The 23,266-nt window shown below is 42.8% G+C and overlaps 1 protein-coding gene across 1 annotated transcript; it reads left to right on the top strand.

Moving 5' to 3' along the window:
* The first annotated feature begins 991 nt into the window (after window positions 1-991).
* CCR9 (C-C motif chemokine receptor 9) lies at window positions 992-19,383 on the top strand. The gene is made up of 3 exons (XM_077129562.1): window positions 992-1,106; window positions 9,779-9,823; window positions 14,671-19,383. The coding sequence occupies exons 2-3, from the start codon at window positions 9,803-9,805 to the stop codon at window positions 15,757-15,759; spliced, it is 1,110 nt and encodes a 369-aa protein (XP_076985677.1). The 5' UTR covers window positions 992-1,106; window positions 9,779-9,802; the 3' UTR covers window positions 15,760-19,383.
* The last annotated feature ends 3,883 nt before the right edge of the window (window positions 19,384-23,266 follow it).

Here is a 23,266-nt window from a genome sequence, read left to right as displayed (position 1 = left end):
GAAATTCGTTTCTACTCCAGGGTAGTTATGGTTTCCCCCCGAAAACATAAAAAGGGTGTCTTGGTCATAACTATGACAAGGAATCTCCAATTGCATCGTGATCAAAGGCCCCACTGTTGCAGTGGATGTGAAGATTTCCCATGCATTAAAAACAAAATATTTTCTATGACTTTTAGATGTTTCCAAAATTGCATTGTCACCCAAAATTTATAAGATGAAGCATAACATAAGTGTTCATTTACTTGACTTACAGTGGTCATTTAAAAATAAAATCTTAATGTATTTGACCCCAATTCCAAGGAGTTAGGGGCCCTCCTGAGGCAGGTAGAACCCAGCACCCCATGTTTTTCTAGCCACGAATCACATATATGACTCCTACAAGTAGCTCCGTCCAATAAAATTTTCTGAGATTATGGAAATTTTCTTTATCTGTGCCGGCTAGTTGCTAGTTACGTGTGGCTAGTGTGACCGAGGACCTCATTTTTAAGGTTAACTTAATTTTAATTAATTTACATTTAAATAGCCTCCTGTGGCTAGGAGCTACTGTGTGGCACCGCACACTCAAAAGGGTTCAGACACAACTGTCAAGGCCAAAAATGGTTACATGATGATGGGCCGTGCTGGGCTGATAATCTGAAACAGGTCTGATTAGATGACACCACCCAAAGAAAGAGTGTCAATGTGCCCCTTTAGGAAGGCTGACTTCTCTAGGTGGGACTCCCTTTTCCCTAGTCCCTGTACATAGCTGTGCTCTCTAAGAAATGAAAGCATTCTTAGATGAGCAGTTTGTATGTGTATCTTCAGAGAAGATGGTTTTCCTTTAGCCCAATAGTTGTCAGTTTTTCGTTTCTGGTTGCAAATGATGAACTGGTGATTGCTGGAAGCTACAGCAGGTGACTCCCCACCCTCCTGGCTACCCCACCAGTGACAACACAGACCCAGTGGCTTGGCTTCCTTTCTGGTGTTTTTTTTTAACAGGGTGGATGCCTGCTCAGATCTCACAGAAGGCCTGCCCCTCATCCCAGGCAGCAGAGCAACCCCGCCTCTCTCTGCACCGAGAGCTGGTGGGCTGCATTCTCTCCAGAGCCTCGCGCTGCCCTCGGGCTGTGAGTATCACCTGCCTTTTTTCCTCCCCCCTCCCCCGCCCCAGTGTCACTGTGCATGCCATCATGCCCTGCCACGATGGCTCCTCAAACCCAGCCTTTCACATGCCTTGTCAGTGGCCATGGGCACCTACTGGGCACCAGGCACTTTGCTGGAAGCTGCTAGGGGAGGCAAAGGTGAACCCGGGGGTGCCCTGCCCGGGCTCCGAGTGTCAGTAATAAGACTTCCCTTCCCCCCCATGCATGCAGAGCTTGGGCTCGAGGCAGTCTCTACTTTGTACCTTAAAGGAGGGAGAAGCGAGCACTCAGGGACAGGTGACAAGAAGGTGGCCAGGGGCTGGGAAAATCAAAATCCTTGGGTCTGAGACAGTTCCCATGGAAAGGATGTTTTTGGTAGCATGCTTTGTAGCAACAAAAACTTAGAAACAACCAAACTTTGCATCGAGGGATGACTGGTTAAATGAATTGTGGCAAATCCAGACAATGGAATGAATACTCTGCAGCCATTCAATGCAGTGAACAACATAGCTAAATGTTGAAATGGCACAGAGAGTGGCCTGTGAAGGATTGCTCATTAGAAGAGCAAGATCGAAATTGTATGCATAGTATGAGTCCCTTTCCATTAAGTGTGTGCGCGTGAGTGAGCCCGTGTGTGGTTTGTTACAGAGAAAAAGTCTGAAAGGGTATGTCTCAATGTTAGCAATGGCTAAAGTAGGAAAAAAGTGTTTGAGAGGTTTGTAGCTTTTTCCTTATGTGTGTCTGTAATTTGGGGATTTTTTTTTTTAATAAGAAATTCTCCTTTCTGATTAGAACAAAGTCATTTTCTTTTAAATGCCTTGTTAATGAGAACGGTTTTGTCCTTTGAAACACACCCACCCCTTTTAGATCTTGATTAATCCTTAGTCTCTACACCGCGGGTTCGTCAGGGCGCTGTTGGCTAAAAATGCTGGACTGGAAATGTGGGGCAGCAAGCCGTCCGTGGGAAATGTCTTGCCCCTCCCTTTGTTGCATAAACCAAAGTTAATTTGCCATTTCAGCACTTGGAGTTTCGGAGCCTCCTTCTCCCGCATCTGTCTGTCCTGAGGCCTCCTCACGTGCGCCCCACTCAGGTGCATGCTGGGAGCTTGTCATGCCCAGACCCCGGGCCCCTGGGCGTAGTGAGTGGATGGCCTGATGGCAGCGCAGAGCCCCCACCCCGAACCGGGAAGGCAGAGCAGAGCTACAAAAAAATGCAAGAGATGGTTCAACCTCTGTGTAGCAAATTAGACAAAGAGCAAAGTAAGGACTTGCGTTATAGTCAGGGGCTCGTGTACTGGACTGTATCAGCCACGGAGGCTGCAGACGCGGTGAGTGCTGTGTCCGCAGTAGGCACACGTGTGCTGACTGATTGATGAACCCCCATGTGGGTTTTCATGTTGGTTACTTAAGGATAGTAGCACATACAAAAGTAATGGATGGGTGTAGTGAATTCCACTAATGTGTTGCCCTTATGAATGGCATGGAAGGATTTCCAGGCTAACTTTTCTAATAGGCACTTTTCACTCCTGGTAAAAGCAGGTCTCCCTTTCCTCTATCTCTGGCCTCTGCACGCACCTCATGCTTCCTGGCTTTCATGATTTTGTTGATATATTTCCCTTCCCTGGAGCACCGTTCCCTCCCATCACTGCATGCCCACATGCTCTACAGCCTTCAAAGGCCAGCAAAAATGTCACCTCCTCAATGAAGCCCTCCTGGGTTTTCCCCAGCACTGGAGACAATGCTTTTTCATCTCAATTTCTACAGCATCTCATAGCATTGACCATTACTGGTATTGACAGACATGTCTTATCCACTGTACTTGAATATGAACTTCTTGAAGACAAGGATCACATCTTATACACTGTTTAAGTCAAGCAAATGTTACCAGGTGCTCAAGGCACATTGACCAAGTGAATGCTGTGGCTGAGGAATGCTCCCATGTTCTCCCAGAGCTCCCTGCATTCCACAAAGCACACCCATGCATGGCATTGCACTTGATGCTCACCATGAGCCTTTGGGTGACTGCAGTACCCTTACTGAGGCCCACTGGGCAGCCCAGGAGAGATTTGGACAGTGGTGAGTCAAACACCAGTTCACTCTCCAGGGAGGATTGAGAGGTCCCTCACTCTCAGTGTGTGTTGTCATATGTGGGATTCCGCCACCCCACTTGTGTTTTTCCCTCTTTCTCAAGCAAGATGAAAAATGAAAGTAAGCGCTGAGATTTTGCAGTTTAGGAAAATAAAATATTATAAAAGTAGTCTGACAAAAATTAGAAAGAAATAGATGAAAGTTTGTCAGTAGTGTCTTTTGATGGTGGCACTTGGGATGAATGTTTTCTTTTATTTTCTATGACCCTAAGGCAAATTTATGACAGAAGAAAGAGACTTTTTTTTTTTTTAAAGCTAGGGTAGGATTTCAAAGTTGCAAAAAGTAGCCCTTATGAATTTAAATACTCCAATGGTTCATTCAGGGCTTGTTGCTTTCCATGCCCAGCGGGAGTAGACTACAAGTTCCTCCTTTGCCTGAGCTCCGAGAACAGGTGTACTGACCGGAAGAGCACGGGGCGGCTTTTTTCAGATGCTGTCAGTTATTTTTATAGCTCTTAAAATTTCATGCACAATAATTCAATAGCTTGCAAACCCAAAGGAAAAAACTGAAAGTCTCACTCCCCTTTGGTAAACATTGTTCAGTCTTCTTCCAAAAAGTGTTTCAGCACTAATCTGCAATGATGCATATAGCCTATACATGTATTTTAAAGACCACACAATATAGTCTTCTTGCATTTTTACCTTATAATCTGGGTGACCTTGATATCTTATATCAGCACAAGGTCTATCTTATTATTTTTATTGGCTACTTTGTAGTTTATTGGATGGATGTATCATAGTATCAACAATGGTTGGATAGTTTTTTTTTTTTCAGTTTTCTGCCCTGCAAAAAAATGCTATAACATAGATTGCTGTACATGCATCTTTATGTTCTTTTGTGAGATACCAGTAGGGTAAGTTCACAGCAAAGGATCTGTTGACTCAGAGGGCTTGTGCTTTGCAAAATCTGGCAAATATGGCTTGACCCTCTGCAAAGGTTGCACAAATTTATACTCCCACAGCAGTGTGGAAGCCTTTTCTCCAAATTCTTACCAACATCATTATCAGTTGTTGCTGGAGTCAACCCAAAACTAACTATAACTAACTCTAGCCAAAGGCACTCTTTCTTCTTTTTGCAGTTTCCTTCTTTGGGAATTTGTTTGCTCAGATATTAACTGATAATATTCAGTCTCTTCATACAAGTAAAAAGCAGGTGACATCATTAAGCCATGGATACTAGGAATATATGAAGTAGTTTCTAGCTAATGACTCAAAATCGATCTCCCTATGCCCCAAGATGTAATCTAATTTGCTGAATTGGTGTATTTTTTTTCTGGGCATTTTTTCATCTGAATAAAAGAACAGTAATTCTCAGCACCAAAGTGGCTGCACTTCTCCTTATAAGTTGAATTTCCTATCTCTGAACAGAAGCTGGAGTGATGCTGTGCAGAATTCAACCACTACAAGAGCTAAGGCCTGAGAATAATTCAGAAATATTACCTGGGGGAATGTTCTTAGCCTTGGTACTTAAGAGGAAAAGGATAGAGTACAACTTTTCTGAAGAAGAGGCTTTCCCCACTCACCTGGAAAATAGTTTGAAATAATTAGAAAAAGAAATTGTAAACAAGCTAACAGCTCCCTGGGGGAAATGTTTATAATTATTATTTTATTATTATTCTCATTTTTTCACATGGGCAGGCACGGGGAATCGAATCTGGGTCTCTGGCATGGCAGGCGAGAACTCTACCTGTTGAGTCACCGCGGCCCACGCTGGGGGAGATGTTTAAATAAATTTTGGCACAGTCCTGGATGGGATGCCATGCAGCCAAAGCATTCATATCTTTCAAGAATACTTAATGATGGAGGATATGCACATAATTTGTTAGATGAAAAAAATGCATAAGAATTAAAAGTGCATGAATGCATGGAAACAAAGCTGAGAAGGAAAACAGTAAAAAGTTAAGAGCAGTCATTTTGGGGTGGTAGGACTGTGAGTGACTTTTATTTTCTTCTTTCAGCTTTTGTGTATTTTCCAAGTATCCTACAAAAGTATGTTGCTTTTATAATAAAATGCATAAAAACAATATTTTTAAAAGACAAATGTCTGAACATTTTCAGCACTCGAATAGTTACGGTGAAATTCTTTCCATGTCCAGGTGGCTGGTCTGATGGCCTGGTCAGTGGCCAGTGCCACCTTTTAACCCTGTCTCAGCCCTGTTCCAGGCCTCCTTGTATCTGTTTTGTTGTTGCTGTTAGTTTTAGATTTCTCATCTGAGGACAATTTCTAGAGCACTTTTCCCTATCCTCCCTTTTTTTCCTTAAACTTTTTTTTTTATTGTATAGTATAACATACATACAAAACAGAGAAAAAAGCAATAGTTTTCAAAGCACTCTTCAACAAGTAGTTACAGGACAGATCCCAGAGTTGGTCATGGGCTACTATACCATCCTCTCAGATTTTTCCTTCTAGTTGCCCCAGAATATAGGAGGCTAGAAGGCTTAAATATTTTATCATCACTTTCAGCTTTTTTTTTCCTTTTTTGTACAAAATAACATATATACAAAAAAGCAATAAATTTCAAAGCACGGCACAACAATTAATTGTAGAACATATCTCAGAGTTTGGTATGAGTTACAATTCCACAATTTTAGATTTTTACTTCTAGCTGCTCTAAGATACTGGAGACTGAAAGAGATATCAATTTAATGATTCAGCAATCATATTCATTTGCTAAACCCAACCTTCTCTGTATAACTCCACAATCAACTTTGATCTTTCTGTCCCACTCTTAAGTAGTATTTAGGCTATAGCCATTGTAACTTTTTCATGTTGGAGGGGGCTGTCAATAATATAGGATAGGGGGATGGAATTAGCTGATGTTCTGGAGAGACTGGGCCCTCTAGGTTTCAGGACTTATCTGGTCCAGGGATCTATATGGAGGTTATAGGTTTCTGGAAAATTACTCTAGTGCATGGAACCTTTGTAGAATCTTAAATATTGCCCTAGGTGTTCTTTAGGATTAGCTGGAATGGTTTTGTAAGGATTTGGCAGGTTATGATATGTAGCAATGTCTAAATGAAGCTTGCATGAGAGTAACCTCCAAAGTAGCCTCTCGACTCTATTTGAACTCTCTCAGCCACTGATGCTTTATTAGTTACACTTCTCTTCCCCCTTTTCTGATCCCCCCTTTTTAAAAAAACTTATATAACTTTTTTTCTCTGCTTCCCCCCCCCCGCCCCCCCCCCACTGAAGGGTACAAGAATTGTGTCAAAATTTCTGGAACTTTTACCTTGTCTTGCCAACTGTTTTCATTTTTTTTTTTTTTTATCATTCTCTGTGTGTGTGTTTTCTATGCACATTTTAAAATGGCTCATTTGAGAATATGCTGTAGGCTTTGTGCCTGCGTTACCCCCACAACTTCAGGGGGTAGTTCCTAACAACCAGGACATTCTCCTATTTAACCACTATGGAGTCGGCAAAATTAGGAAATTTGACAATGATACAATACTGTCATCTAATTCACAGTTCATATAAAATGTCCTCAATTTCCCAATAATGTCATTCATTGTTAATCCGCCACCACCACTCCAGGAGCAAATCCAGGTTCTTATATAGCATTTAGTTGCCACGTGTCTTTCTTCTCCTTGAACTGGGAGTGCCCCCCTGTCTTTTCTTTGTGTCACTGCTTCTGGTATTCTTGGAGGATATCAGTTAGTTACTTTGTAGAAAGCCCCTCACTTTGGTTTGTCTGAGATCTCCTCATTATTATAGTTAGGGCAAGATTTTTTATGAGGAACACCAGTAAAGGGACACAGAGTCCCCCCTCCTCAGCGTACATTTTAGGGTATCTAGTATGGCACTGCCGCCCTATTGGTGATGTTGGGTCTGAAGACTTGCTTAACTTGCTACCCTATGGTGTCTCCACAGTAAGGTTTCTATTCTTCCTTTTGTAATTAATATGCAATTTGGGCCTCTGTAAAACCTATTCCTCATCAAGCACTCACACACTAATGTAAGCGTCCATTGAGTCTCTAATCGCATCATTCCTTCTATTTTTATTTTTTGTCACCTTAGGAAGAACTTTCTCTCCTCCCCTTTGTAAGTATGTATGTGCATGTGTGTATCAGTATGGATTTATGCATTCTCATTTTATTGCATGTGCTGATATTATCATTATTAATTTTGATCATCAAAGTGCCTCAGCTGTGGCTAGGGGAAGCCCCATCAAGTCGGCACTTATGTCCTTCCAGTGTGCTCCCAGGATCTTTTGGGCACTTCTTTTCTTCTGGGGCAAAATGCTGTTCCAGGCTCATTTTGTACTTTTGCTGCCTCAGTTCTGTGATCAGAAATTCTCCAGGTATCCTAGTTCTATTTGGTGGGGAATGGTATTTAGAAACCAAGTGCGAGACACCTAGGTGCTCATTCCTACTGTGTCATAGCTTTTAGACACCGTCAGCAGAGTCAGGAAATAGATATGCAAAACACATACACATATACACACAAATATCTATCAACGATCTATCATCATCATCTATCAATAAGGTATCTGTCATCTATCTATCTTATAAAACACGAGTTTGAACTGATCCCTCAATTCCTATATAATAACACAGGGAGCTCCAATCAAGGCTCTTTTGCGAGGCTGCTGTAGGAAGGTTACAAGGAGGAAGTTCCAGCTGCCTTCCTCTGCCTCCTGACAGCCAGTATGACTCTGAAGACTGAAGAAAATCCAAAAGTTTTCACCGTTATCTTCTTCTTTTTGCAAAATTTAATTTAATCAGCTTTATTGTGGTCCAATTGACAATAAACTGCAAATATTTAAAGTACAGAATGTAAGTTTTGACATATGCATACAGCTGTGAAATCACATGTCTGATTTCTATGGCCCCCAAAGGGCCCCTTTATAGCCCACCTTGCCTAGCAGTCTCCCCTGCCGTCCTGTCCCTCCTGTTCCACACAACCACTAACTGACCAGCTCTCTGGTTTGCATTTTCTAGAAGTGTATGTAAATGGAATCATAAGGTATGTATTATTTTGTTTGGCTACTTTCACCTAGCATTATTGTTTTGAGATTCACCCATGTTGTTATGTATCAGTAATTCATTCCTTCTTCCATTGAAGGGATATTCCACAGACTATCCATTCACTAGTTGATAGACAGTTGGGTTGTTTCTGATTTGGGGTGACTACAAATAAACGTGCTATGAGCCATTCGTGAGTAAGTGTTCGTGTGGACACGTGCTTTCATTTTTCTTGGGTAAATGCTTATGAGCAGACTGATTGAATCACATAGCAGATGTGTTTAACTTTTAAAGAAACTGCCAAATTGTTTTCCAAAGCGGTTGTACCACACATTATGTCTTGAAAACCACTGTACTTTCAGCAAAGCAGGTGGGCCATGATGTTGTGTTATGCAAAGGAAGCCAAGGGGGCAGGGTTGGGTTTATAAGGAGAGTGTTTTCTTCTGGAACTTTGGGGTGTGGTGCTGGAGATGTTTCTCTGAAATAACTTGCCAGGCATATAAAAGAAAAAGCCCTTCATCAGCTGCAGACCTGTCCCTTGAAGGGAGTCAAGCTAGGTCATTGGGATGGGGGGTAGGATTTAGTAGACTTTATTTTTTTGCACAGTTTTAGGTCTACAGAAGAATTGGCAGAAAGTACAGTGAGTTCCATTTGCTCCTTTGCACCCACCTCCTTCCCCCCAGTTTCCCCGATTATTAACATCTTGCATTAGTGTGGGCCATTTGTTATAATTGATGAACCGATGTCGATACATCATTAACTAAGGCCCATGGCTTACACTCATACTCAAAAATGCCTGAAAACAAAAACGAAGCTTGTTCTCAGTCAGCTATGAGGCCCTTGGCTTTTAAGGAACATCACCTGTTCTTTTCGTTAGTAAACAAACGTGGGACTTGCTTTTCCTGTTGGTGTCTTAGGGTAAGGAGAAAACAGCACCCATTTTCCTGCCCTGAGCTTTTAACTGGAAGCCTGCAGGTGGGTGCTGCGGGTGCTGGGCGCTCAGGAGAGGGACCCCGATGAGGGGCCCACCCGGCCCTCAAGCTCTTCTCACGTCCCTGCAGGGTATGAATGGGTTTGAGGGTTCTCAGATTAACTATTGTTCAGGGGGGAAACCCAGTCCAGCAGCAAATCAGAACCTGGCAGAGACGGTGATAAAGAGAAAACGAGCTGATGTAAAAAGGACTCACTGGGGGAAATTTAAACCCTTGACTGTGGTCCCGTCCCGTTCTCATCCGTGGGTGGGAAAATGGCTAATTATTGTCTGAGTAAAAAGACAACGAAGTGTAGAATCAAGGGATTGCCGGATTCGAAGTGGTGAATGACAGACAACTTCAAAGGAGAGGTTTCTTTCTACGTCAAAAACCAAGACGATTTTTGAAATCTGGAATAGTTGACTTACTATTAGTGAAAACTGACTCTAACTCTCACCTGAGATTTTTTTCCATGTGGATAGGCAGATTGAATATTTAATCTCCATTGTTTGGTGTTTGGTTGTTATGGTTCATTCAGGAACCGATTCTCTTTTTGATTCTTGCCTCCTCTTCCTAGAAGCGGGTTTGCATTGGACTCACCATGACACCCACAGAATTCGCGGTGAGTACAGACTTGCTCCTCAGGCCCCTCAAAACTCTCGCTTGTGCCTTTTTATGTGGGTGTGGGAGGGAATCCATGGGTGGGGGAAGGACTCTGGCTTCCCAGGTCCATCTCTGCCGAGCCGAACCCCAGTTAACCGGCAGGTGGCGCCACAGTGCACCACCGGCCTGAGGCACTTTGGGATATGATGTGTAGACAAGAGAAAAACGCTATTTAAAATTGTATTCACAGCTAAGAACTCTTATGATCTTTAACCAGGACGTGCTGTGTGTCTGTTCTGAAATTCAGGAGAAAGAAAAAGACAAGAGAATCCACTTCATTTGCTTTTAACAGACCCACGATGGGCAGTTCTTACATGCTAAGTAGGCTTTATAGAAATACAGCAGTGCATAGTTCCTTGAAAGACAATAAGATAAAAATGAGTAGGTAGAACTATTACCCAGGGAATCATTTATAATTTGCTAGCCAAATCTAATCAATGATAGAATCAAATAAAATTCTTATGCTTTTGTTACATCCAGGAGTGCCTTCCAGAAATACCTGGGGGTTTTAATTTTGCTTTCCTTAAAGTGAAAGGCTCATTTTTACATATAGATTATTGAATTCAAGTCTGTTTAGCGCGCATTCTCTTGTTTACTTAGGTGTACAACTATAACTTACTTGTTTTTTCTTGATCAAAATGCTAAATATCATCCCAAATGACATAAATCCTGTCTCTCTTAAGTAGCCCTGTGGGAGTAACTCAGTTGTCTCATGGTGATGCTATGGCTCAGGACACCTCTGAACGTGCCATGGCCATGAGGGTCACTTCAGTGCCCTACATTTCATATCTTCCCATATGCCTCATCCCTGCCCCATACAAGTTCTGGCAAGCAGGAGATTGTTACACTTTTAAATGTCTTGACCCATTTCTACTTCCATTATCAACTAGAATGCTGTCTTTGGAAGTTGTTTCCTTGTCTGGCATGCAGGTAGTCAGTAAATATTTGTTGAATGAATATTTGTTGTTGAATGAATTTTGACACTTATTGACTATGAATGAGAAACAAAGAGTTAATGTTTCTCAACTCTGGGATGAGCACACACCATGTGTTTAGTCTGTAAAGGGAATGTACTAGTTACATTTTCATAAAACTGCCTTTCTTGTGAGCACAGGCTACCACCCTAACAAATGACCATTCTTTATAGCTGAAGAAGAAATAAGATGTAGTTCATACTTTTGCTAATATGGAACTACAGGTTGCCCACAATGGTCTAAATTTGACTTAAAAGTTTTTAAAGGAGGGTCTAAAAACAACTTAGTTTGGTAAGAAACGGTAAAAGACACCTTTGATGAGAATGTTTCTAGACATCGTAATAAGATAAGAAAAAGAATTGGTGAGTTCCTTAAGAGAGCAAAGTTTGGACATTTTTAAGTAACTATCTCTCTATCCCCACCCACTCCATGTTGCACAATAGATTTGAGGCAGTTTGCAAGGACACATAAAAAAGTGGAAAACAATATAAATTAAAACAGAGTCAGAGGAAATTTGATAGAATAGGGAGATAAGACTGAGAGGAGTTAAAACGTGGATTATTAGCCTCAAGTTGGGTACCAATATCGTACCCAAGAGACTGAGTACATGAAATCTGGCTGCTCCAAAGCAAGAGATGCTGTAGTGTAAAGATACTGAGTTTGAAGACAATACCAAAAAAAAAAAAAGAATATAAAATGTCTCAATTTTTATATTGATTACATCATGAAATGTTTAAGATATATGGGACTTAAATAAAATATATTATTAAAGTTAGTTTTACCTGTTTCTATTTACTTTTTTAATATGGCTACTAGAAAATGTAATTTTGCCTGTGATGCTTGCTTTATATTTCTACTGGACACACCAGTTGAAAAGGTCTATGATTACTGTGATTTGGCTACAAATTGGCTGAACTTCTCAATTAAAGAGGGAATCCCAATCAATCATAAAATTCAGATGATTCACGGCAGGGGGCAAGCCTGTTTGTCAGGAGATACCTGGGTGTCCAGGAATCCGCTTTCTTCCAGCTCCTCCACCAGAGGCTGGCCCCGCAAACACAACTGGCCCTGCAAAGGCCCTGCCCCAGATGCTTACTTGCCCTTAAAGAACTACAACCATCTCTTTGCACCCATCCCCCTGCCAGTTGTGCCCTTCTGTAACTGCATTGCCTTCCTCTTTCTCCCTTCTCTTTCCTTCTCCTCACCCATGTCTTTAAAATCTGCTCTGGGCTGCTCTTTGCCACCCAGTGTGCATACAGTTAAAGGACTGCAGGTTTGACTGGTAGCTCTGCTCTGTGAGAATGCAGACTCTCATCTGTGAATGGGGATGCTGCCTGACAATTTAAAAAAAAAATTGTTTTTTAACTCTACAAAAGCAAAGTTTCATGCTTAGTCATTCACAGTCAGCACCTGCTTATCTACATGCTTTTACTGATTTTCCTCCATAACGTTAGCACCCTCCGACCTCTTCAATCTTCAGGGATCCCTATTTTTTGGCCTGCATATTCTCCAGAGTCTTTCATCCATCCTAAAAGTTTCTTCCTTTCACTCAAACTCCCGCTCTTCCAGGATGACCTTCCCAGTGGGCCTCAGAACTCAAGCCCCAGGCCATGGCTATGCCTGGCACCCATGTCCAGCTTCAATAGGACTCTGCTGGTATCTTCCTTAAAGCATGTCACCCATGAGACGTATCCTCTAAGTGGCTAAGTTTCCAAACAATGACCAAAGTCAGAAGGGAAATCTTTTAATGTTGCCTGGGAGTGGTCAAGTCCAGGAGAGTTTTGCTCAGCTCTTCCCAGTAATGGGCTGTGTCCAGCTGCTCTCCTTCAGCCATCCCTTGGGTCTGGCCCATGGAGTCTCTCTTTGCAAGAGAACTTTTCCTTGGTCACTTTTTAGAAAGGGAAGCCAGGACTACATTCCAGACTTTTCAAGCTGTAGACCAAGTTACTAAGGGGGCAGTCTTCCTTGGGCTCCTCCTGCTAGCTCCTGCCAGCCAGGGCCAAATAGGCTCATATCATTAGCTTTTGATGTGAGTGTCAGAATTCAGGAGACGACAGCCCTCTGGTAAATACTGCTCTTTCTCAGCCAACTCATTGTGCCCTGATACCTTAATAAGCACACACACACACACACTCAAGAGTCTCCATGTTTAAATGAATTTAGGAAACAGTGTTGAACAAAATTAAATAGGTTCTAAAGGATTCTTCAGAGTCTTTACTATGCTATGTGCAGTTAAAATAAAAACAGTTCTGCAGGACTTTTCAGAGTCTTTAATATGTTCATAAGTATTGTGAATTTCAAAGAAGGACTGTAAGACACAGATATTCTCAACTGTTTACTCACTAGCACCCCTACCCAAAACATAGTTTGGGAAATGCTGCTCTAATCCGTTAGAAACTGGTGGAAATCATAATGTATATAGACAGGAAGAGCCCAGCCAACAGAAGACTGGCAGAGGATATTTTACTATTTCATTATAAATATTTAAGTATATAAACAAAATATACTTATATATTTATTGATATTAAATATCTAATATTTAAAACAAAACATAAACCTATTGTGGATCTGGGGTGATTTCCAGTCCAAATGAATCCAGATGCTGTTACTTGCCTGAGGAGAAATAAGAGGAGAGATAGGATTTGGAAGGGAATGTCTATAGGTGGAAGGGAGGGAGACCTGGTGGTCCCTGATGGAATATAGAAGCCCTGATGGGAGCCCTGCAAGGGGAACTGGTGGGAAAGTGAGAGTGTTTGAGGCTATGTGGGATTGACATGCTCCATCCTGGATCCCTCTTCCTACGTTCCCTCCCCATTCCAGGCTATGACGCAGTGTTCATGCTCAGGGTTCTCAACTCCAGCCCTTATTGCCCTTTCTCTTAGCAAGGGAGCCAGGATGGCTTCAGGGCCAGGAACTCAATGAAATTGTAGTGAACTGTGTTTGTTTGTGCAGGTGTGCCTGGAAGTATGATCACGTGTATGCACATGTATGCATGGGAGTTTGAGTGGAGGCACGTTTATGTGCATATGAGTGTGTGCAAATGTATATGCGTGAATGTATGTGAAGGTATATGTGCTCGCCAGGGACAACTTCATGGGAATGCATCCTGTGTAGTCACACAGGGCCCCAGGCTTAGAAGTACCACATGCTTGATTTCATGCTCACTGTCTTGAAATTCTTAATCATTTTTGACCAAGCAGTCCCGCAAATTACATAGCCAGTGCTGATGCTTGTGTATGTGAGAGTGCATGGATGTGTGTATGCCACGTAGGTGTACGTGTTTTTGTGTGTGCATGTGTGAGTGTGTGTATGCATATGTGTATTGGTGTTTCTGGAACAAGCATCAAATAGCTCTCAGGAGACTCAGAGGGTCTGTGACCAGAAACCTTCAAGAATCTCTGCTAATCTTTTTAGGGGAGGGTAGAGCAGAGAGGAAAAAGAATGATCAGAATCTTTCACTTAGTTTGATATGTTTGTGCCCATCAGTGACCCCAAAGCCCTCTTTCCTACATGTGCTGTATTTGGTTGCCTATATCCTCACTTTTAGGTCAGTTCCATGAGAGCAGGAAGCAGGTCTGACTTATTGACCACTGTATCTTTAGCACTTACCATAGTACCTCGCTTATCATAGGTGCTCAATAAATATTTGTTGAGTTAATAAAGATTTTACAACTGAAGCAGATGCTTTCAGAATTCCTACTTCTTTCACTTACATTTCTTTTGTCTTAGCATAGGCTGTTGGGCTTGGAAGGGTCCAGGGCCATGCCTCTACCAGCTGACAGGATCTCTAAAACATCGTCCTTGACCTAATGCTGTCTGTGTCCCCTTGCAGTGTCTTATCCCTAATGAACCTGATGAATACAGCTATGACTCCACATCTTCCATGGAGGACTACATGAACTTCAACTTCACTGACAACTTCTGTGACAAAAAAAATGTCAGGCAGTTTGCAAAACATTTCCTGCCACCCTTTTACTGGCTCGTGTTCATTGTGGGGACTCTGGGGAACAGTCTGGTCATCCTCGTCTACTGGTACTGCACAAGAGTGAAGACCATGACGGACATGTTTCTTTTGAATTTGGCAATTGCCGACCTTCTTTTTCTTGTCACCCTTCCCTTCTGGGCCATTGCAGCTGCTGACCGGTGGAAATTCCAGACCTTCATGTGTAAAGTGGTCAACAGCATGTACAAGATGAACTTCTACAGCTGTATGCTGCTGATCATGTGCATCAGCGTGGACAGGTATATTGCCATTGCCCAGGCCATGAAAGCACAGAACTGGAGGCAGAAAAGGCTTCTGTACAGCAAAATGGTTTGCTTGACCATCTGGGTCGTGGCAGCTGCACTCTGCATCCCAGAAATCCTGTACAGCCAAATCAAGGAAGAACCTGACATTGCCATCTGTACCATGGTTTACTCGAGTAACGAGAGCACCAGATTGAAGTCAGCTGTCTTGACCCTGAAGGTCATTCTGGGGTTCTTCCTTCCTCTCGTGGTCATGGCTTGCTGCTACACCATCATCATTCATACCCTGCTTCAAGCCAGGAAATCATCCAAGCACAAGGCCCTCAAGGTGACCATCACTGTCCTTACTGTCTTTGTCTTATCCCAGTTCCCCTACAACTGCATCCTGTTGGTGCAGGCCATCGATACCTACACCACGCTCATTTCCACTTGTGACATTTCCACCACCATTGACATCTGCTTCCAGGTCACTCAGACCATCGCCTTTTTCCACAGCTGCCTGAATCCTGTTCTCTACGTTTTTGTGGGTGAAAGATTCCGCCGGGATCTCGTGAAAACCCTGAGGAACTTGGGCTGCATCAGCCAGGCTCAGTGGGTTTCATTCACAAGGAGAGAAGGGAGCCTAAAGCTGTCATCTATGTTGTTTGAGACCACCTCGGGAGCTCTCTCCCTCTGAGGCATCTTGTCTCGGATGTAGATGGTCCTTTTGGAAGTAACAAGAAATTCTGATACAGCTTCCCCATTGATAGGACCAGAGGAAAACAAGGAGAAAAAGAAAGTGAGGGAAATGAAAGAACGCAGAAAGGGATAAATTTGAACATTATTACTCTGCGTCAAAATTTATGAAACAGAGTTTTCAAAACTGACTGATTACCCCAGGAGTCTGTTGATTGGCTCTTGGCAGCAAAATCTGCAATTTTCAAGGATGTGTGGACAGCACTGCAGATCCGGAGGTTTTGCCACTCTCCCAAGTGCATCTGACCTCTACAGGAGATATGTGATTTTCTCAGGGCACTGTGAATTGCTGTCCCTTCAGTTCTGATGTTACCCCTTCTAATAGGAACCACAAAAGCATTAAGCTACTGCCATATTCCACAAAAGCAGAAAGTTTCATGAAAATTTTCATCTTTGGGGCATTTCCACCCAGGTCTTGGGGTCTGATACCCATGACAGAGCTTATGGATTCTTGATCCAGAGTCTCTCCAAACAACCTCAAATATGATTTCCCTCTGGTTTACTTGGCCTGTTTTAGGCCAATGCGAGTCCTTATGCCTTCTCTGGTCTTCAGGTCTGTTCATGAGCTCCTGGGCAGCTGACCAGCCATCCTGGTCCTGGTGGCTTCTTAACCATTTCCATCTCCTGCTGGAACATCTGTGGTTCCACAGCTAGCCATAGAGTTGAGCCACAGAGTTCATTTTCTCCATGGGTATTCTATAAGTGGTTCTCTCAGCCTGTTCAGGGAGACTAACCGCCTGGGTTGAAGGGAACAAGTTCTGGCTCTGTTGTAGGCTCACTCCTTCCAGTTGTACTTGTTCCTGGTCCCCTCTCTCTGCTCTCCCATAAAATGTGTTGGTCCTATTGTCCCTCTTCTTTCTGAGGCTGCTGGAAGGATATTTGCCTCTGTTTGTCTTTTCCTTTTCTTACTCAATAATGCTAGCATTTTAAAAACACTTTCAACTTAGAGATCAGACTGCAAAACAGTCAGTTATATAATATCATTCATTTTTGCTTTATGCCTTGCTTTTAACTACTTGACAAATTTATCACATCTGAGAACATTTTGCACATGGGAAAATTTCTTTTTAATGGACATTTAAAAATATCCATCACTTGTCAGTGTCTGTTGTATCTTGTCTCTATATTTTACTCGAGTAACACAAGTAAAAATTAAATAGCCATATTATGAGTATAAAGAGTTAGGAATTCCAAATACCTTAAAACCATCTTGGCTAACTATTTTTTCTCTTTCTTCTGGCCAAACTAATTTCCCAAGTTTTTCCAAGTTAGTCAAATGGAATTTCCAAGGAGGACAATTGGAGCATCATCACAAACCACCTGGAGGAGGTGTTTGATTTTTCCACTGTGCTGTTGTTTCAGTTCTACTGTCATTCCTTCCAAAAGGGGACACAAAATTGCTGGTCTCTGCCATATCATCCTTCTTCTTCCAACTCACTTCGAGTGAGAAATAAAGTGAGAGAAAAATGGGTCATAACGAGAGAGGGGAAGGGGATAATACAAGTCCTAGCTAACCTATTCACATGGTGCCAGTGTGGATGCAGCTGGTGGTTAAATGAGGATTGGCATAGAACAAGCACATCAACAAGGGTTGTAGTACAACAAGTACCACTGATAGTCAGGGAGAGGGTGACTTCTTCAGGTCACTTTTTGGACAAAGTCTTCCATATGACCACCATTTCATGTCTGCCCTTCTGAGGAACTTAGAAGAAAAAGCAGCAAGCATGGCCACATCTAAATAATACTGTGCCGTTAGGCAGAAAGAACACAATTGATTTTGGTTTTCTATTCTATATCCTTCTGAAACTGTGGGTTGGATACTCTATGTCGTGGGGGTCCCAGAAGAGGGTGGCAGAAAGCAATGGAAAGAGGAAGGAATGAGCCTTGACTGTGTTTGTTGAATCTATTCTCTGCCTAGAGTTAGGGACAGGATGATGGAGACTTGATGGAAATTTAATGGTAAATAAGAGTTTAGCTATTGCATAAGGGTTGAAAAAAATGCCAGGGATGCCATGGATTTATCATAAAGGAGATGTGGGAACGCAAGAACTAAGGCCCCTGCGTTATACCCGAATTGATGTACAAAGGTCATACCTAGTCCCAAGGGCTTCCTTTAGGACCTGTTGTTACTGAACCTTCCCAGTCTTAACACATCATCAATTCAGTGTTAAAGATATGGTGCAACTGTATTATATTTTAAAGATTTTAAGTATCCTTTGTTGACAATGTGTCTTACTTTTTTTAAATGATTGCATAAAAAGGACCATTTTGCATTCCAGTTCAAATAGGTTTCAGTAGCAGGTTTTATTTTAAGATAAAAACTTTGGAAGAGTCAACATGGGAAAATCTGTGAGGAAGATGTGATCCACTCAACACTTCAAGGAAATAGGCTGTGTGAATAAATACTTTAAAATGAAGATAATTATGTTTTACTGGAACTCTATAAATCAAAAAATAATCAGTAAACAATGTTTTCGTTCTTAAAAAAGAAGTTGGCTTTTTGAACAAAAAATATTTAGAGTAATATTATGCCAACACATCACAACATGCAAGTTGGGATTGTTGTATAGTCAGCTTGGACTATCTTTCAGACCTGCAGAACACCCATTCATTCATTCATTCATTCAGTATTTGTGTATATACTATAAACCAGTCTCTGTTCTACTCACTGAGGGTTTAATGGGAAATGACAGTCTTTTACCTCAAGATACTTATATTCCAATGATGTGGAAAAGCCAAGAGCCATGTAAACCCAGGTCATGGAGGATGATATGGGAGTCTCTGATAAGTGATACACCTTGGGTGAGAATCACCTGGCTGGTGTCCACATGTAGCTTATAAACTGCTCTGTAGATTGTAAATCTTGACATACAAACTGTTCTGTAGACATTTCCCAGGACAAGGCCCACAAATGGCAACCTCATTGGGTGAGCCCTTGGATAAGTTGCTTTGTGTGTTTATCTATTCTGGTGTATGAGTTTAAAACACACACACATACCATACAAATGCCTTGTGCATTGTAGGCACAATATGTTCAATATAATAAGTCTGTTAGAATTAGTGATTTCTCAAATTTGTATTCTATGTATCAGAATTTAGCTTCCAGAAATGGATTACCAAGCTTAACCAATGGGACATTATATCCTTTGAGTGAAATGCCATCCTGCAGCTGTATGCAGACTGAGGGGAACTGGTGGTTAAGGAAGGGATTGACTAACCTACAACTAGACACCAATGCTCTTTCCAGCTTTCCCATGGCCTGATGGGTTGCTAAGATTGCTTCCTGCCACAACTGCTGCGAAACAGGTGTGTTGTTATAATTTCTTCCATTTGCCTGTAGGAGTTCTTACAAAAAATCCTCCACAAGGAAACAACTGGTCCAAAATGGAGCTAATTCCACTTTGGTTTCATTGACCTTCACTTGAGGCCACTGCCATTGGAGCATGGTAGTTATGAGAAGAGTTTCCATGTTTGTGTAGGCTTAAATATACAAGGCTGTAATGAAGCATTTATCAGGTGAAAACTTTGGGCACATCCACAGGCTTTCTGCTTCAATAAATAAATAGCTATCTCATGTGTCCAGATGGTTCTTTTGTGCTTGTAATCTTTGAGCAGGTTTTCCAATTCTGTTTTGGTCTCACAAGAATTGGAACTCCCCATGGGATCCAGGTTAAAACAGAGCCCAAAGCATCCCCTGGGCCCACCCTTGCTCCAGTGCCCAAGAGTCTCTGTCCCTTAATGCATCTGGCTTCTCTCTTTGAGTGGCTCCTCTCTTCTTGTACCTTGGTCTGGTTGTCCCAAATTAAAGTCTGGTCAAGGGACTCTAAATGACTTTGAAAAAAAGGGAAACAATCATGGCCTCAAGCACCTGCACCTACACATTTTGGACACTCAAAAGAAATTCCTCTCTTCATTCAATAAATAGTCACTGATTGTTTACTGTGTGACTAATCAGTACCTTGGTCTGAGAGTTTTCACTGCAACCAAAATGCTACTGTTCTTCTGCAACACAACCTCTCCCTCCTCTACCCTTATGCCCCACTTTTACACTTGAGGTCTCTTACCAACATCCTCTTCGGACTGGGGAGATATTCCTCGAAACATTTCTACATTATTGGTACAGACAACCCAAATAGCCAATGATCCATTCAATGTCTTTTGACTTTTAGATTATAAAAACCTTAAAAAGACATGCGAATGTGTCTCTCCAACATGTGAATCTCTGAGTTCCTCTCCACTCTTGACATACTTATTTGTATGCACACAATGTTGGCACCACAGCCTGAGTCAAAACATGTCTGATAAAATAGGGATACACCAACTGGATCCCTGTTCAAGAAGTAATTTGCCACCTGCCCGCCAGCACACAACATCTAACTGTTGCTCCTTCAGGCTCTACCTCCACTGCTGAGAGCCACCCAGCCCAAACACACATCTTTCCCGGGCTACTGGCATCCAGTGCCTGCACGAGGCAGGGAAATAAAACTTTCTCAGTCCGATGGGGACACTCTGACAGGCAATATTCACTTTGGAGCTTCCTGACAGATAGTCTGAAGCTTTGTTGGGCCTGCATTGTGGTTTGACTTTTCTTTCTATCTAATCTTGCATCTTCTCTCTTTGCACAGGTGTGGATGACTAATAAACATCTTGCACCTAAATTCCATTTAGAGAAGTTAACCAGCAACAGCCTTCTCACCAGAGGCTGCTGTTTTGGTTTACTAAAGCCGCTGGAATGCAATATACCAGAAACGGATTGATTTTTACAAAGGGGATTTGTTATGTTACAAATGTACAGTTCTAAGGCCATGAAACTGTCCAAATTAAGCCATCAACAAGAAAATACCATTACTCAAGAAAGGCCAATCACATCCAGGGTTTCTCTTTCGGATGGGACGGATTAAGGCAATGTCTGCTGGCCTTTCTATCCTGAGTTGGTTTCCAAAGTGGCTCTCTCAGCTCCTGTGGGTCCTTTTGGCCTCTTCTGGGGCCTTTTCCCTCTCCAAGTATCTGTGAGACCTCTCTTAGCTTCCCCAAGGCAAACTCTGGATTTTATCTCTTATTTAGCAACTCCTGGGGCACTTTCTGTCTCTAACCATCTGTCATCTCTCTGTATCGACTCTGAGCTCTCTCTCTGTTTTCTGTCTTTTATTTTCTTCATAGAGGACTCCAGTAAGCAGATTAAGACCCACCTTGAATGGGTGGGGGCACATCTCCATGGAAGCAACCTAACCAAAAGGTCCCACCTACAGAAGGTTTGTACACACAAGATTGGATTAGAAGAACATGGCTTTTCTGGGGTACATAAAAATCTGAAACCAGCACAGGTGCCAATTCCAGATGCCCATTTAAGACCTGACAGGTAAAGAATACTGGGTCCCCAGGAGCATCAGTCATAGAATTCATCTTGGAAAGCTGAGAGCACAGGCTCTTTCTGATCACAAGTCAACCACTCAGCCAGGGGCTGCATGATGTAAAGGACAGACAAAGTCTCCCTCAGGAACTTTCCATCATCGTCTACTGCATGTTTTCTCTGTGCCGGGTACATACTGTTATTAACCTATTTTACAGATAAAGGCACTGATCCTAAGTGATGTCAAGTAACTTGTGAAAGTCACCCAGTAATTGGCAAGGCCAATTGAACCTGGGGTTGTCTGACCCTCATGTATGGCTTTTGTGCATGATGCTGTCTTACTCATTTGACATGGCCATTGGCTTGGAGGGTCAACCAGCATTTGCCAAGCCAGACATTGTGCTAGGTGCCACGGGTGCAAAATGGACAGGGCATGGATTTGAGCAGTATCCCCTTCAGATATCACTGCATGCAGACACTAAATGATATGACAGCTAAGGCCTGCTGACTCCCTCCTTCTGAAGTGCCCCCGAGGGTATACTGGCAAAAGGCACTATCATCATACTCATGGTATGAAGAAGGTTCCTACCCACTCCTTCCCCCAACCCCCCAAAACATACAGAAGTGGAGCTTCAATTTCTTCTGAAGAAGCCACAGACTTCCCTGGAGCATGTGTACGTACATGTCCAAGGACATTGCACCTATGCCCAGGCAGGCCTCTGGACCTCAGAATAAGCTGGTCAACTTCCCTCTTCACACCCAAAGTACCCATGCCTCTGTCTTTTCTAACTTCTCACAAATGCAAGAGCTTTCCTTGGCCCCGCACAGTCCGAAACAGTATGACTTTAATCAGACTCCCTGATGTGGGATCCAGGCACTACCCTATTGCTGACCTTTGTTTGGTCCCAGAGCTCCTTTGTAGTGGTCAGATTTGAAGGGGTACACAGGCCCATGACAGGCCTCTCAGGTAGCTCCAGCCCGGCCCTGTCTATCTCTGGCCTGGTCTGCAGGGTTAGGCTTCCATCCTGGCTCTTCCCCTCGGGGCTGAGTTCCTAGTCCTAGGGCTCCAGCCTTTGACTGGTCTGGGCTGGAAGCTATCACCAGTCCTTGTTCTCAGATCCTGCCATCTTCCCCACGGCCAGACTTCTTCCTAGTACTGTGGTCCTTGGAGCTTGCCTGAAAACATGTGGCTGCTGCCTGGACTGCCTGGTCTGAAGTTTGCCCCATTTGTTGACTACCTGCACAAATACTGTCTGCTCCACCCAGTGTCTTTGCTCATTCTTTGACCAGACTTGTTGCTCTGGGGAATCTGTCTCTGCCTGAGTCTGTTGCACTTCATTTTTCTGTAGGCTTTTCACTTTCAGGACCCTGAAGCTTTCCAAGCACATCTAAATTATGCTGCCTGGGAATTTCTGGACAGTATAAACCACCTCTCAGTTGGAGCTGGTTAAAGTGTCACTACCCACTGTAAGTTACTATGGCCAATGCTAATATGTCCCGCTGCATGGGACAAGATGGCAAAGGCTCAGATGCTGCAGCCTAGTGGGGTGCTTAGACAGGCCCGGCGTGTAAACAGTTGCCCCTGTGATCTTCCTGTGTAGCACACTGCCTGTTCCTTTCCTTCATGACATGCATCTCAGTTTGTAATTAGACATTATTTTGCATTCATTGAATCTCTGGTTCCCACGTTTGGACTCTCAGCTCCATCAGGTCATGGACAGAGAATGTTTTTGTTCTCTCTTGTTACCCAGCAACAGGGATAGTGCTCAGCTGGAGAGCTATGTGTCTAGCATTTCAATGAGCTATGTGAGAATAACTGAGGCTAGAAAGAGCTACAGCAGAATCACAATGTTTGGAGACTTGGTGTCTTAGGTAGGAAAAACAAGGACTGAACTTTGGACAGCTGCAGACTGTTTAAGGTTGGTGGAATAAAGAAGGCCATAAGTTCTTGGATGCTCCTCTCATCAAAGCATAAGGTATATAGCCCCTATCCCTGAATTTGTGTTGCTTGATCAATAATACATGGTGTAAGAAAGGCTGTGCCAGATTCTGGGGATGAGCCTTCAGATATTGGCAGCTTCCTTTTCCTATCTCTTAG

The sequence above is a fragment of the Tamandua tetradactyla genome, chromosome 15 (genome assembly GCF_023851605.1).
Source record: "Tamandua tetradactyla isolate mTamTet1 chromosome 15, mTamTet1.pri, whole genome shotgun sequence".
Taxonomy (NCBI): Eukaryota; Metazoa; Chordata; class Mammalia; order Pilosa; family Myrmecophagidae; genus Tamandua; species Tamandua tetradactyla.
Note: the sequence above shows the minus strand (reverse complement) of the source record. Positions and strands in the feature narration are given on the sequence as shown.